This window comes from Euprymna scolopes, chromosome 7, assembly GCF_053919585.1.
Source record: "Euprymna scolopes isolate OS-2025 chromosome 7, ASM5391958v1, whole genome shotgun sequence".
NCBI classification, from domain to species: Eukaryota; Metazoa; Mollusca; class Cephalopoda; order Sepiida; family Sepiolidae; genus Euprymna; species Euprymna scolopes.
Window position 1 is genome coordinate 43,045,098 of NC_136488.1, and position 14,168 is coordinate 43,059,265.

Consider the following 14,168-nt stretch of genomic DNA (forward strand, 5'->3'; position numbering starts at 1 on the left):
CGCTTTCTCGTGCCGTAGAAATAAACGACTTCTTCCTCTAACATAGATATCCATTTCGATCAAAAAATATACGATAAACATATTTTGTGTTTCCAGTTAGAAACTAGTATTAGTATCATTCAGTAGTTTTCTTTATAAGTCACTCATTTTTTTTCTAATCTTTCTAATTATTATCTTGTACTTACTTCACTAATCCTGCTTCACTACTTGACCTTTTGGTCAAGATCAAAGTGTAGTATCTGTTCTTCAGATGCTGCAAGCTATGACTAGCAAAGATCAGATGTGGGGGCAACCCCACATGCCTGACCATTAACCAGCTCCCATTTCCCACCTCTTGGGAGCTGGTCCCCTTTTTCCCTTCCCCCTCCCTTCACTCCTCACATTAAAAATCGGCCTTGTGCCTAATTTGCTCGGTGGGGGAGCAAATAAATACCATCTGTTCTTTGCTGCACTTCCATTTCTTGTTCTCTTTCGGTGGAGGATCAGTCCTTCACGACTGAGACAATTTTTCATTTTTGTACCTTTTCTTCACGTTAAAAAACGACCCTGGTGTCTAACTCTGTCCCGTGGGGAGGCATTGTAAATAGGTACTTCACTAATTCTGCCGTCTATTATTCATACACGCTTGTAGCGAAGTCGCGATGTAATTCGAACGAACGCTAAAATTCGACTGGCTTGATTAGCCAGAGAGTGTCTATTCGGCATTTCACGCGATCGAATCTTTCCAAATTTCACACAGAATATCTGGTTTCTTTATAATTGCTTACTCAGCGAAGTTTAACAAGGGTGGCTGTAATCGGTGGAAATGTGACGGAGAAATATTCTGATTATTTTTATTACAATATCATGCACATTAGAAAAATAGCATATGCAGCAATAAATGTGCTTTGTTGTTTGTGTGTGTGCTCGCACCTGCATATTTGCGGAGCACATGTGCATGTGTAAGTACTTGTTCATGTGTGCCGCGTGTGTTAACAAATAAAATGATCGTAAGCTTTACATAATTAAGTGGCTCATTAAATGGGGCGGCCAACAGTTGTCATAACGCTGACAGTTTTGAAAGCTACACCTTTACAACATAGATAATGAGGTATTACGTCATATATATATATATATATATATATATATATATAAATAAGTATACTGGAGTAATAAATATCCCAGTTTCTTGTTTAAAACATTTTATTCACATTCATTTGAATAAAAAACAAGAAACTCGGATCATTATTACCTTATATATATATATATATATATATATATATATATATATATATATATATATATATATATATATATATATATATATATATATATATATATATATATATATATATACGCAAGTTGCCTGGCAACCGAAGCAGCCAAACTAAAGCTGGCCTGCTGGACACTATATATACAAATGTAGGCAAATTTGGGTAAATCTTATTGGTTTCAAAATAGGTTCATGTAGTGTCGTCTCATAGAACCAAAGATATGATGAACATTTCAATATTTAATTTTTCTACCAGTATATATATATATATATATATATATATATATATATAAAGCTGAATGTGTGTGTGTGTGTCTGGTCACGAATAGGCTCCTATATGGTTGACTATTTTAAATTACTGATTACATATAATGAATGAAGATCTATCGAGACACAGGAATGGGTATGTTTTATTTGGTAGAACTGTGGTCCATTAAAATTGTGGGGTCTGCGTTCGCGCCGGGTCCACAAAGTATGGAAATAAAACATTTAAAAATTAAAAAAAAAGTTTACAAGTGTTTTTGCTGAATGATCTAACAATTCTATATTATTTGAAGAAAAGTATTCTCATGATTGTCCAGAAGTGTGTATCACAGCGTTGTCTTGCTGGAAAAGCCAATTTCTTCCACACAGACGTAGACCTTCAGTCCTGATAGAAGCATTTTCAAGCATTGAAATATACTTCAATGATGTTTGGCGGCCTTTCATTATTTGCAACTTTTGGGTCCCAGCTGACGAGAAAGCAACACAGATCATTAAAGTTCCTCCTTCACTATGCCGAGTTGAAAAAGTCTCTTTGGGCAAATTTTTATCAAGCCAATAGTGTTGAAATCCATCTGGACCATCTAGATTAAACTTTTTCTCATTGGTGAAAATTACATTTTCCCACTTCTCTTCATCCCAAGTCTGGTATTTTAAGTGTGCTGTTCAAGAAGAAGTGGTTTCTGCAGTGGTTTTAAATGATTGAAACCTTTCATTTTCAGATGCCTTCTTAATAATTATTGGATCAGGGTTAAGGTTTCGAATGAAGCAGATTTCATTTTTTTCCATCATATTTTCCCTTTTGGCAATGGTTTCAACCATTTGTTTGATTAAAAATTCGATATTATGCGTTTGTGTGTGTGTGTGTGTGTGTGTGTGTGTGTGTGTGTGTGTGAGTGTACGTGAGTTTCCAATACAGAAGATATGAACATCGGTACCGTCTGTTCCAAATCCAAAGTTGATCTATAATGTGTCCCTTTATCGGACGCTCTTCATACTCTCTTTATATCTGCCTTAGCTTACACACACACACACTCTCTCTCTCTCTCTCTCACACACACACACACACAAACACACCGCACACACATAAAACAAACACACACACACACACAAATATATATTAGTCCTAGTCTTGTTGCATTTTAAAAACATTATCTTTCATCTAGCGATTAATGATATAGATATAAAATGTTTAATTATTTTTTTAAAAAGTGCAACAGAATGTACATTACATAAAATAAATCCAAGGTAAGTTTTTGATTCAATTTAAATTAAATTCTTATACCTTACTTTGTAAAATTTATAAAAGTGCACTTTGAAGATAAATAAATAACTATATATATATATATATATATATATATATATATATATATATATATATATATATATATATAACTATGTATATATATATATATATATATATATATATATATATATATATACAATAGAATATGTTTGCGTTACCCAGGTTGAAATGATAACACCATATAAATCAGCATCATAAGGAATAAAATATAATTTTCAGTCTCTTTTGCATCCCTAAAAATAAACCCAATTTAATTCATTATATCTGCCTTAATGTCTACTTTAGATGTTAAAATAAAAGTCTACATAATTCTAGGCATTATTTATCAATTTATGCTTACATTAATTTACAATAGAAAAGAGAATTTTGCTTTTTAGCTCCCGTTTATGCTCCTAAAATACAAATCAAAACTCATTATTCACTCTTTAATGCAGGCCAGCTCTATTCCGAATTTCATAAGAATATGTGCATTAATCTTTATATCCATAAGTGCTTTTATTACCGTGTAAGTGATGACACCTGTCGGAAAATGTTGTCGAATATGAACGAATAATTGTATATTTCAGCGAAAATTTACATCTTTGGATTAACGAACACATTAGGTTTAAAACCTATAAAACAAGTGTACGCCGTTCGTTAATGTTTTCATAGGGATTCGAAGTTCCTATCCGTCGCAGTTACCACCTGACGAAGGCCAGAGGAATAGTTGGCCGAAACGTCGTGAAACAACAACTAATAAACATGAGAATAATAGTCTGCAATGAATAAATTAATATAAATAATAATCATCTCAATAATGAATTCCAACTAAAATAATACAAACAATTTTGTAAAGGAAAACTTGAGAAGAAAAAGAAACAAAATATAACAAAACATTCATATATTACAATTTTATGCGAATAAAAATTTATTTTCATTTCAAAAAAATCTTCATTTATGAAAATTCCTGTTTGGTAAAAGAAAGTTGAGTATATATAACATTGTTTGGGAAACCAACATGTAACATCAATAACAAAGCAAAGAATAATAACTTCAGCTTTTTTTGTTGCACAACCATATTTATTTTCTCGTTCTCTCCTTACCGCTGTGACGTCCCTCAAGTGAACGTGTTCTCGAACGTCATCCATGTGATCGTCCTCTCTAACGTCATATCTCTCCTTTTTATAGTCTTTTCTTTGGTTAGTTGGTTGTTTTTGTTTGACGGCATATCAACCCTTTTCAGGTTATTTAATGCCGAATCCAGTGATTTTGAAGAAAAAGTTTTTAATAGAATATATATATTTTTTCAAGTCAGTTTCTATTGAACCGATAATTAGGACCCTAACATGTACTGCCACTACGGTTAAGAGTGGACCTGCGAGCAATGACAATTAAGGGGTGGCTCCACACACCCCAAAGCCCGCAACCTGGAGCCTCACTAACCATCGGATACATGGTTTAAGGTCATATCCAGGACCAGTCTTTTTGCACACGGCTCGGCATTTGCATATACGCGTCCGCGCTATGTTACATAAATAGTCACAAGTGAAAGTGTTCATACTGTGAATAATATGCGCGTGTAATATACATATGTAAGTATTTCGCAGCATGGCATTGCGTATGTATGTGTGTTGGTTTACCTTTTTCTTGTTAACACGTGTATAGCCTTGAATTTCTTAACAATGCTCTTTCTTTCCATCATCATCATCATCATCATCATCATCATCATCATCATCATCATCATCGTTTAATCCAACGACACTGTCACTTTATAGGATTTTCCAAGTTTGCGTTGGCTTATCACTTTGACATAGACTTGTTATTTTTAGGCTTTGGAACGATTTGTCTTGGTTTGAAATACATTAAGTTAGCACGTTCCTATAAAAACTTGCTTGCTTTTGGAAGTGACTAAGAAAGCCAAGCCAAACGAATCGAAGAAAGAGAGTTATAAATAGAGGCATTTACATTTTAGCGTTTGTCGGAAATGCTTCGCGATTCAGTTGCCCCACGATACTCTGTAGGATTCTGGAGCATAAGAATAGATCCGAACACGAGTTAATAAAAAGCTAGAGGGCATAAATATGTTCACTTCTTGATGCACGATAAAAGAATAAGAATTAGTTTTAAATTTGCGATTTTCTTATTTCGTTCTTTCTTTTGCAGCGAATAACGAATAAGCGAGAATTAATCCTCGACCCTCCCACATGACCCGCCAAATTCCCATCTCCAAATTTTTCTTCTTTCTGGAATCCCTTCTTCCAAATCGAATTCCTTCTTTATATTGAAAATTTAATAAAAAACAACAAAAAAGAAAAAACAACCTTACACTGGCGTTCTATTCAATTTGGATTTTAATTTATTCCACCAAGTAAATTTATTTCGCTTAAATTATATAAAAATTATTTTTAACGTTGTAAATATTTGGAATATGGACATCTGCATTTTTTTGTTCATTTTTAAATAAAACAACTTTTTTTCGGTTTCTTTTATTCTTTTATCTGGAATTTTATTCCAGCAATTGTCATGGAATTAAGAATAGGCGCTTAATCCGAACAGGAGAACAAATCTACTAAGAAAGGAATTCAAGAACGGATATTATTAAGATGCGTCTATGCAATCTGCGCGTCGAATTCATTCATTTAGCACGTGAAAAATCATTGTGAAGTTAAAGCGTGACTGATCGCGGGACAGATAGAGCCACTTATAGAGAAACATTGTAACATAGCGCGGATTCGAGTACATAAATGCGTGAAAAGTGACGTCACAGGTGTGTAGAGGGGAGAAAGACACTATATAAAATAACGATCTCGACAGAGACAAGATAACGTTCAAAATCTCGGGAGAGACGTGAAGAACGTTCTACATCACGGCCGTAAGGACGAAGAAATAAATGTCGTTGGACAAACCAAAAAACGAGTCGGAGTTTTTTTCATATTTTTTGTCCACTTTGCGACTGAGGCTATAACGTGTGGACCAGTGTTCAACGTTATGAGATTTAAAATGCTATTTAATTTTAAGTAAACCATGACAGAGCGACTTGAATTTGATCCGACAAAAAACTATTTTAAACTTTAGCGTGACAGACCGACAAAATTCTATTTCAGACTTAAGCGTGATAGACCAAGAAAATATTATTTTCAACTTTAGCATGACTGATCGACGAAATGCTATTTCAAGCTTTGTGTAAAAATGTTATTTCAAACTTTTGTATAACAGATCGACAAAATAATATTTAAAACTTAAGTGTGACAGATTGCTAAAAATATGATTTCAAACTTAAGTCTAACAGACCTAACAAAACTTAAGCGTTACAGACCGACAAAAGTATTATTTCAAACTTAAGCATAATAAGCCTACAAAACTATTATATCAAACTTAAATATAACAGACCGACAAAATGCTATTTCAAATTTATGCGTGACAGACGAACAAAAAATGCTATTTCAACCGTAAGTATTATAAACTGACAAAAATATGCTATTTCTAACTAAGCGTGACAGATCAATAAACAGCTTTGTTTATAAAGATGCCTTGACTCAACTAAAATAAGATGCGTCTGTAAAATCTGCGTTTTTAGCAATAGAAATCATAATGATAAGCATGGCTAGCGACAGACAGAGCCTCTCATAGATTTGCAAAGACATTAAAAAAAGAAGAAAGTAACGCCATAAAATGTTCTTCATCCGTTGTTGTTTTTGTCGGTTGATCGTTTTGTTCCAATTTCGGCCGAGCATCAGCTGTTGTAATCTCAGCAAATGGCAGGATTGGCCGACATACGGCGATAAGCCGGCAAGGAATTCTAACAGATTAGAGACTCTGCGATGGAAGAAACGTAAATAAGGATTCCAACAAGCAAAAACAAAATAATAGAGATTTTCGATCGAACGGCAACTAAACTGAATCTAGTAAAACAGAATAGTCAATATTCTCCGGGGGGGGTCGTCTTTTCGATGCATACTCGTTTCTCTATATGAGGATTCATTCATTGGCTGGTCTGTCAGATTTAAGATTTTATAGTATTAGCAGCGGTCTGTCACGTTTTAAGTTCTCTCTCTCACTCACTCACTCTTTCCATTTTCTCTCTCACACGCACGCGCGTGCGCACCCCCATACACACACACACACACACACACACACACATATATATATATATATATATATATATACGAGCTGTTGCCAAGTTGAAATTTTTTACGATTTTTCTGTAAGTGAACGACATGCTTGATTAAATAAGCATAAAACACATCCATATTTCTCTATGAAAATCAAACGGGAAATAGCTTAAAAGAAGTAATAATTCTCATGGCTTAAACAAATAAACTCACGCCCAGTTTAAACGCGGCTGGTATCGACTAATAAAAATTGCAAATAAATTACATTAAATATAAATTAAATGAAAAAAAATAATTCAATGCTTAATAAGATTTCAAGACAGAACAATTCAAACAATTCTATTATAACAAATAATTAATAACATGGAGCTAATTATCAAAATAGATTTTCGTTAATGTAATATTCAAATCCGTTTTTTTTCTTGGATGTATTTCCTTTGATTAAATTGTATCTTTAGAAATCATGCTGGAATAAAAAGTCCATTTTTATTATGAAAATTAATTTGGTAAACAGTATACATTTTGTACATATTAATCAAATTGTCAACAAACAGACAGGAATACGACTTTCTTATAATAGATATATAGTCATATACAGACAGTCTGTTTCGCTGAATATCAGCTCTTCAGTTACACGATAACTCTAACCATTATTCCAAGGGAACAAGTGCTGATAAATGATATCTCAAATGTCTATTTATATAAAGACTTAACCACCGCTGCATTGTGTTCAATTTGTTTATTAACAAAGACCTTAGCATTATACTAAGAAGCAGTTGGCGTCGCCCAACTACAGTGCTCTACCTAAAAAAGCGGAGAAAATATATATAGCCAGCCACAGACAGGCTGTCTCACTGTAGCACAACTCGTTAGTGATTAACATACACTGGCAGGGATCGTACTTCAGCTTTTATGTCTTAAAATATTAAATTAATAATAATAGCAATCAACATTGAAACGTTCATATTATTTAATAAATAAATAAAAAAAAGAATATTCGCACAGCAACATACTTACATAGAGGCGACAATTTTTATTTCAATTCTGAATTTGTTGTGTCAATTCACAAACACTAGAAGGAAGGTAATATTGAAATAGTATTTGAATAAATAATTTTAATATGTCATATATTGAAATAATGTTTGAATACTTAAAAAGTGAATTGTTAAAGATGGCAATTTTTACGGTAAACAAAACGCAGAAAAACCCTTTTCTTCAAGTATTTAAATGGGTTTAAGATCATGTTATAGTTGCTAATTTTCTGTAGATTATATTTATATATACTTCTGTAAAGATATGTTTTGCATTTGATTATAATGTATCACACCGTTTTTTATATTTATAACTTGGCTTGACGAATTTTTATCCCGACCGACGTAAACAGATAAAAACTTACTATTTCTCTAGATACTTATAAGCAACGTCGAGCCTGGTCATTACTAAAATAGGTGACCAAATGAGGATTCTAATAACGTTGACACACCGGTTCTCGCCAGATCACTGAAGTTAAGCAACGTTGAGCCTGGCTAGTACCGGATGAGTGACCATTTGAGAGGACGAGGCGTTGTATGCACTGCAAGGTAAAAAATACCAGATTGGGAAACTGGCGCAGTCTATCCTTCTCTTGAGGGTAGATGGGCCTCTCTTAAGCCGTGGTAGGCAACCCACCTAGTAATAGCGTCACGATAAAAATAGCCATGATAGCCTTGGCGAAGCATCAAGTATTTCCAGCCATTAGAAAAAACGTGAAAGATTTACTAGAATTTGTTCACGTTTCACCAGCGTCTACTGCATTGGATGAAACTTTCTCTTTGTTTCAAGTGCTTTACGTACTCTCCACTTCGGAATTGTTTCCATTTGTCCTGGACTTCTTCTTGCAAAGGGACTCGGGCAATGCCGATTGAGGAGAAGTGCGATTACGGATTGCGCAACCTTTGCCTCACAATTACACGCGCAGCTACCCTTACAGGGGATATCTATTATCTTTCGAGACTGAACGGAGGTGATGAATGGACGACAAGAAAGTATACAGTTAAAATAAAAAAATAATTCAACATTATGTTTGCTCTATTATCAAGGGAAAGGATTGAAAACGATCTCATTTAAAAATCAAATCAATTATGTGATTATCTTAAAAAATAAGTGGATATACGAAGATAAAAAATACAACAAATAAGACCGTCTTTCGTTTGTCCATTTTTGTTCATACGTCACACGAATACAATCGGTTCCTTGCATTGCTATAGGCTTCTTATACTCCACCATATATATATATATATATATATATATATATATATATATATATATATATATATATATATGTATATATATATATATATATAATTTGAGGTTGCTATTTTTCAAAGGTAGAGTAACCAGTGAAATATAACGAGGTTAATACAAGAGTGCTCAATACGGAAGTAGAGTAAGTTACATTTTCAATTTACCTGAAGAGGTCTCTAGTTACTGAAAACTAGAAGACCGAAACATGCTCATGACTGTGTAGCAACAAATAAATCTTATGTAAAGACAAACTGAATATATATATATATATATATATATATATATATATATATATATATATATATTAGGTTGGGGCAGAAATATAACTCCTTTCATAATAAACTTTATTAATCAAAATAAATATCATTTTAATCGACACATTTTTGCCAACGCGAAACAAATTTATTTATCTCATTAGCATAGAAATACGAAGTTCTGGAAGCGATGAATTCATTGAAGGTGGATTCGACATCATCTCGGCTTTTGACGCATTTTTCACAGAGGAAGTTGTCGAGATGCTTGAAAAAGTGATAATGGGTGGACGAGAGGTCCGATGAATATTGCGGATGAGGCAGAGTGTCGTAGCCTAATTCGTTCATCTTCTGCAGGGTCCATTGAGCAACATGTGGGCGAGCGTTGTCATGGAGGAGAATTGGTCCCTTCATATTGACCAATCTCGAGTACATACGTTGGAGCTTCATGTGCATTTCGTCAATTTGCTGGCAGTAGTTCCTCGCCGTAATCGTTTCACTCGGATTCAAGAAGCTGTGGTAGATGAGATCGGCCGTAGACACCCAAACAGTCACCATAATCGTTTTTTTTTGTGCAATTTCAGCTTCGGAAAAGGTTGTGAAGCTTCTCCGGCATCTAGCCAGTGTGCTGAACGTCGCCGGTTGTCGTAGAGGATCCACTTCTCTTCACATGTCAGAATCCGTCCTAGAAATGGGTCGTTTTTTTTTGCGCAGAAGGAGCATAGAAGACATCTCAAAACGACGATTTTTTGATTATCTTTCAATTCATGCGGCACCCATTCATCCAAAATTTTTGACTTCCTTATTTGCTGTAAATGGCAGCCGACTGTTGAGTGGGTGACCTCGAGTTCACCAGCTACTTGTGTGGTTTTGCGAGGATCGGCTTCAATTTAGGCTTTCAATTGCTCGTTATCAACCGTAGTCGGCCGGTCGCGACCGTCTTCATCTTCGAGGCTCTCGTCACCATTGCGAAATTTCTTGAACCAGTGTTGTGCCACACGTTCGTTAGTGGATCTTGGGCCAAATACATCATTGATATCACGAGCTGTCTTCACAACTTTTCGGCCTAGTTTGAACTGGAACAAGAAAATCGCGCGGATTTGAATTGTATACAGACTGTTGAAAAGCCTGCAAAAAAAAAAAAACATTAATGAAGCGATTGAGAATAACACGATTCGATAGAGCGAAAAACGCGTTTCAAAGTTATATATAAAATGTCTATATACATATCAATGGATTAATTCAGGAATCATATATAAAATTAACATATGTGAGAAAACGATATTGCTTTTGCACCAACCTAATATATATATATATATATATATATATATATATATATATATATACATATATATAAATATATATATATAAATATATATATATATATATATATATATATATATATATATATATATAAAATTTAAAGTTTTTTAAAAGTAGATATAAAGAGTCCACCTTCAATACATTCGGACAATAAACTAATATTTTGGTTTTCTAGGCGTACAGCGCGCAACGTGAACAACGCCTTCTTGACAGAAGGAACTCAATTCAATCGAATCAAATAAAATCTAACCTGAAGACTTCAAAGACCAGTCCTGATCTCCATATCTTCAAAGACAATCTTCAGCACCTTCAGGTAAGCTTTGCGATTTTTTTATTTTTCAAAATTCTAAAAGAATGAAATATGCTTTATAAAAAAAAACAAATCAGATATAATGATATTAAACATTATGCCTATAATCCTTATTCGAACTTTGATCAGCATACATCACATGATTTTGATTATTGAAAATGTCTCAAATTAAAGGTGTAGGGTGTTCTGATCTATTGATATCTAATGACGCGGACTATGGCAACAGCATATTGTTTTTATTGTTTTGACTCTCGAGTATATATCCGACACAGACACAATTAATCAGTTGATAACCGCATCACTCTACATAAAAACATATAAGATATCAATGGATATATACCTGAGAATCAAAACAAGGAAAATAATATGCTGTTGTCATAGCTCTACTAATGACCATGGATCAAAGCTAATGCAAAGCTGATATATTTGAATTTTCAAATGAGTGCCTATACCTATAATATGCGATCTATGAACCATTTAAAATACTCAAAAGGAACTGAAAATGTCGCAGTGTTTATAAGTGGACGTATATTATCTACTGCTGAAATTCACTAATCGGAGCTATTTAAATTTACTACGCGTTTACACCCTTTGAATAAAACTAAATCAAACTAAATATAGCTTATCTTAAGCCCGTATGGCTAGCAGCAGGGTTCCAAAATTCATAATGATTGATTGATTAATTAGAAATACATACTATACATACAAGTACTTTATTAGGATAGAGAGACATATTCTATTAAAAGCAGAGGGTTACCAGGTTTGTAACACTCCAGAAGACTGTATTTAAATTTAGGCAGTCCATATTTTCATTCTTATGTAACGACAAATGAATAATAAATTAAGTAACACAAAATCTTCCCCGATTTTTATTCAGAAAAGGTATAATAATATTAATTTGCGTATATGTAATTTTGACAAAAAAACTAATCTTTTGGTTTTCAGTTGGCGGTCGCAAAAGGCAAAAATCGGGAGGTGGCACTCTACAAGCAGGTCCGCCAGTCAGAACATGCATGCCAGAAGCTAAGGCGTAGTGTGTCCTGCTTGCAGAATCATTTACAATATTTGCGACAGAAAAAACAGCGTTTCATCCAACAACAGATAAAAACTATGGATGACGCGGAACGAGAAATCCAACAGAAGATACACAAAGAAACGGCACAACTGAAGAAGGTAAGAAAAAGAAAAAAAACGTTCTATTTCTTGTTCTTTAGAAAAGTTTTATCGAAAGATTCATATGTTTTCATCTGTCCAACAATCAGTATCTGTTGCTATGCAACTATTCTTCGGATTTTTCCGGCTTTACGTGATCATGCCCAATGTTTTTTTTTCTTTTTAAAGTTCCAAGTTCCAATTTTTCTGATCAATCAGCACGGATAGAAATTCAGAATTGACATAATAATAATTAGATTGTTTCTGCACTACGGAACAGGTGCTGTAAAAAGTGGATATATTGACATGTTAAAAGAAATAAATGGTAAGATGAATAAAATCTATTTTGGAATACTAATGTTTCATACTTTATATATATATAAATATATATAAGAGTAGGTAGTAGTTTGCTTGAAGCATTGTTGGTAAAGAAATATATATATATATATATATATATATATATATATATATATATATTAAGCCAAAAACAATGCGGAGGAAGACCGGAAAAGATGAAGTAAAAAAGAAAAACAAACAGATGTAGACGAGTATGGTTGAGTAGAGGAGTGTCAAACCTTTATTTGACTATCATTCTTCACTTCAATGTATAATTATTTATTACCAAGTTGCTGGTATGTCCGGTGTATGTAAAGTCCATGGGTGGTGTGGAACTTTGATTAATTTCGAGAGAAAGGTACCCTTCTTTTTCAAAATAGAAGACAAAAGTGGATTCAAGATGGCGGAAAGAGCGTGGCAGTCCTGCAGAAATATTTTATTTTACTTATATATTTATTATATTATTTCTGTTGTAAGCTTTGGTTATATATTTATATATATATATGTATTTTTTAATTTTATTTTATGCAATATTGCATAATTTATAATTATTATTGTTACTGTTGTCTTTTTTTCCTCGTTTATCCGGTGCTGTTGTTGAAGTTTTTATTTATTATATATATATATATATATATATATATATATATATATATATATATATATATATATATATATATAAGGTGTCATTCGTAGTATTAGATGATATTGTATTACATTGATTATCTACTATTCTCATCTTATTTGATATTTTTATCAACATTTCGGCCAATGTAATCTCCGACCCTCTTAAAGTGCGTCTTGCCGAACTCAACAATCAATACCGAATTTCTCAATAAATATTTTACGTCATGCACGGGGAGAGATCTCTTACGCTAAGCCATGAGCAAGTAGAAATAATGAATTCAATCGCCTGTACTGAGGATTGAACGTTCAACCCTCAGAGCACTCTCACGTAGAAATGATCTTTACTAAACAAATTTCTCCAGTGCATCATGCGTCCAACGGAAATTACATCTAAATCGTGAGAAATCAACGGACAGAACGTATTATCAAGCTACATGGTCGCATCTACAAATAAACGAAAACCTGTTCTGTTGGAGTGTTGGGGGAGTGTCTGAGTGTTTGTGTTGTTCAGAAATGAATCATTGATACTTTTTTATGATTAATAAAATATTATCTGTCGCACGTATAAAAGAGGCTGGCCTCAACAATATTTTGAGGAAAGGTAGAAGGAAAGTAAGAAGTGGGAGTTTCAATTGGGGGAAAAAGATAAATATTCATTCTTATTTAGTTCGACAAGATCAAAAGACATTTTATTTGTTGATTTACAAAACGATTCTGCTTAATAATTCCATGCAAAAATATGTTTGACTATCTATTCAAAACTATATACACGCCCATATTTATGTATTTATGAACACGCACATATCTTTTACGATCTTCAAACTTTATTTACACACATATATACATGTTTATATATATATATATATATATATATATATATATATATATATTTACACACACATATGTAATTATTTAAGCGACCTGTTATAAAAGTTCAGGACAACATGATATCGTCAGTTTCAAATAAAAAAAAAATCTA

At 33.1% G+C, this 14,168-nt stretch overlaps 1 protein-coding gene across 4 annotated transcripts in view; it reads left to right on the forward strand.

Moving 5' to 3' along the window:
* LOC145279696 (uncharacterized) overlaps positions 1–14,168 on the forward strand; it is a 615,039-nt gene that overhangs the window by 398,585 nt on the left and 202,286 nt on the right. For all 4 annotated transcript variants that reach the window (XM_080130975.1, XM_080130976.1, XM_080130974.1 and 1 more), the window contains 2 exons: positions 10,943–11,080; positions 12,023–12,250. In XM_080130975.1, coding sequence (XP_079987101.1) covers positions 10,943–11,080; positions 12,023–12,250 — 366 coding nt within the window. The remainder of the gene's footprint in view (positions 1–10,942; positions 11,081–12,022; positions 12,251–14,168) is intronic.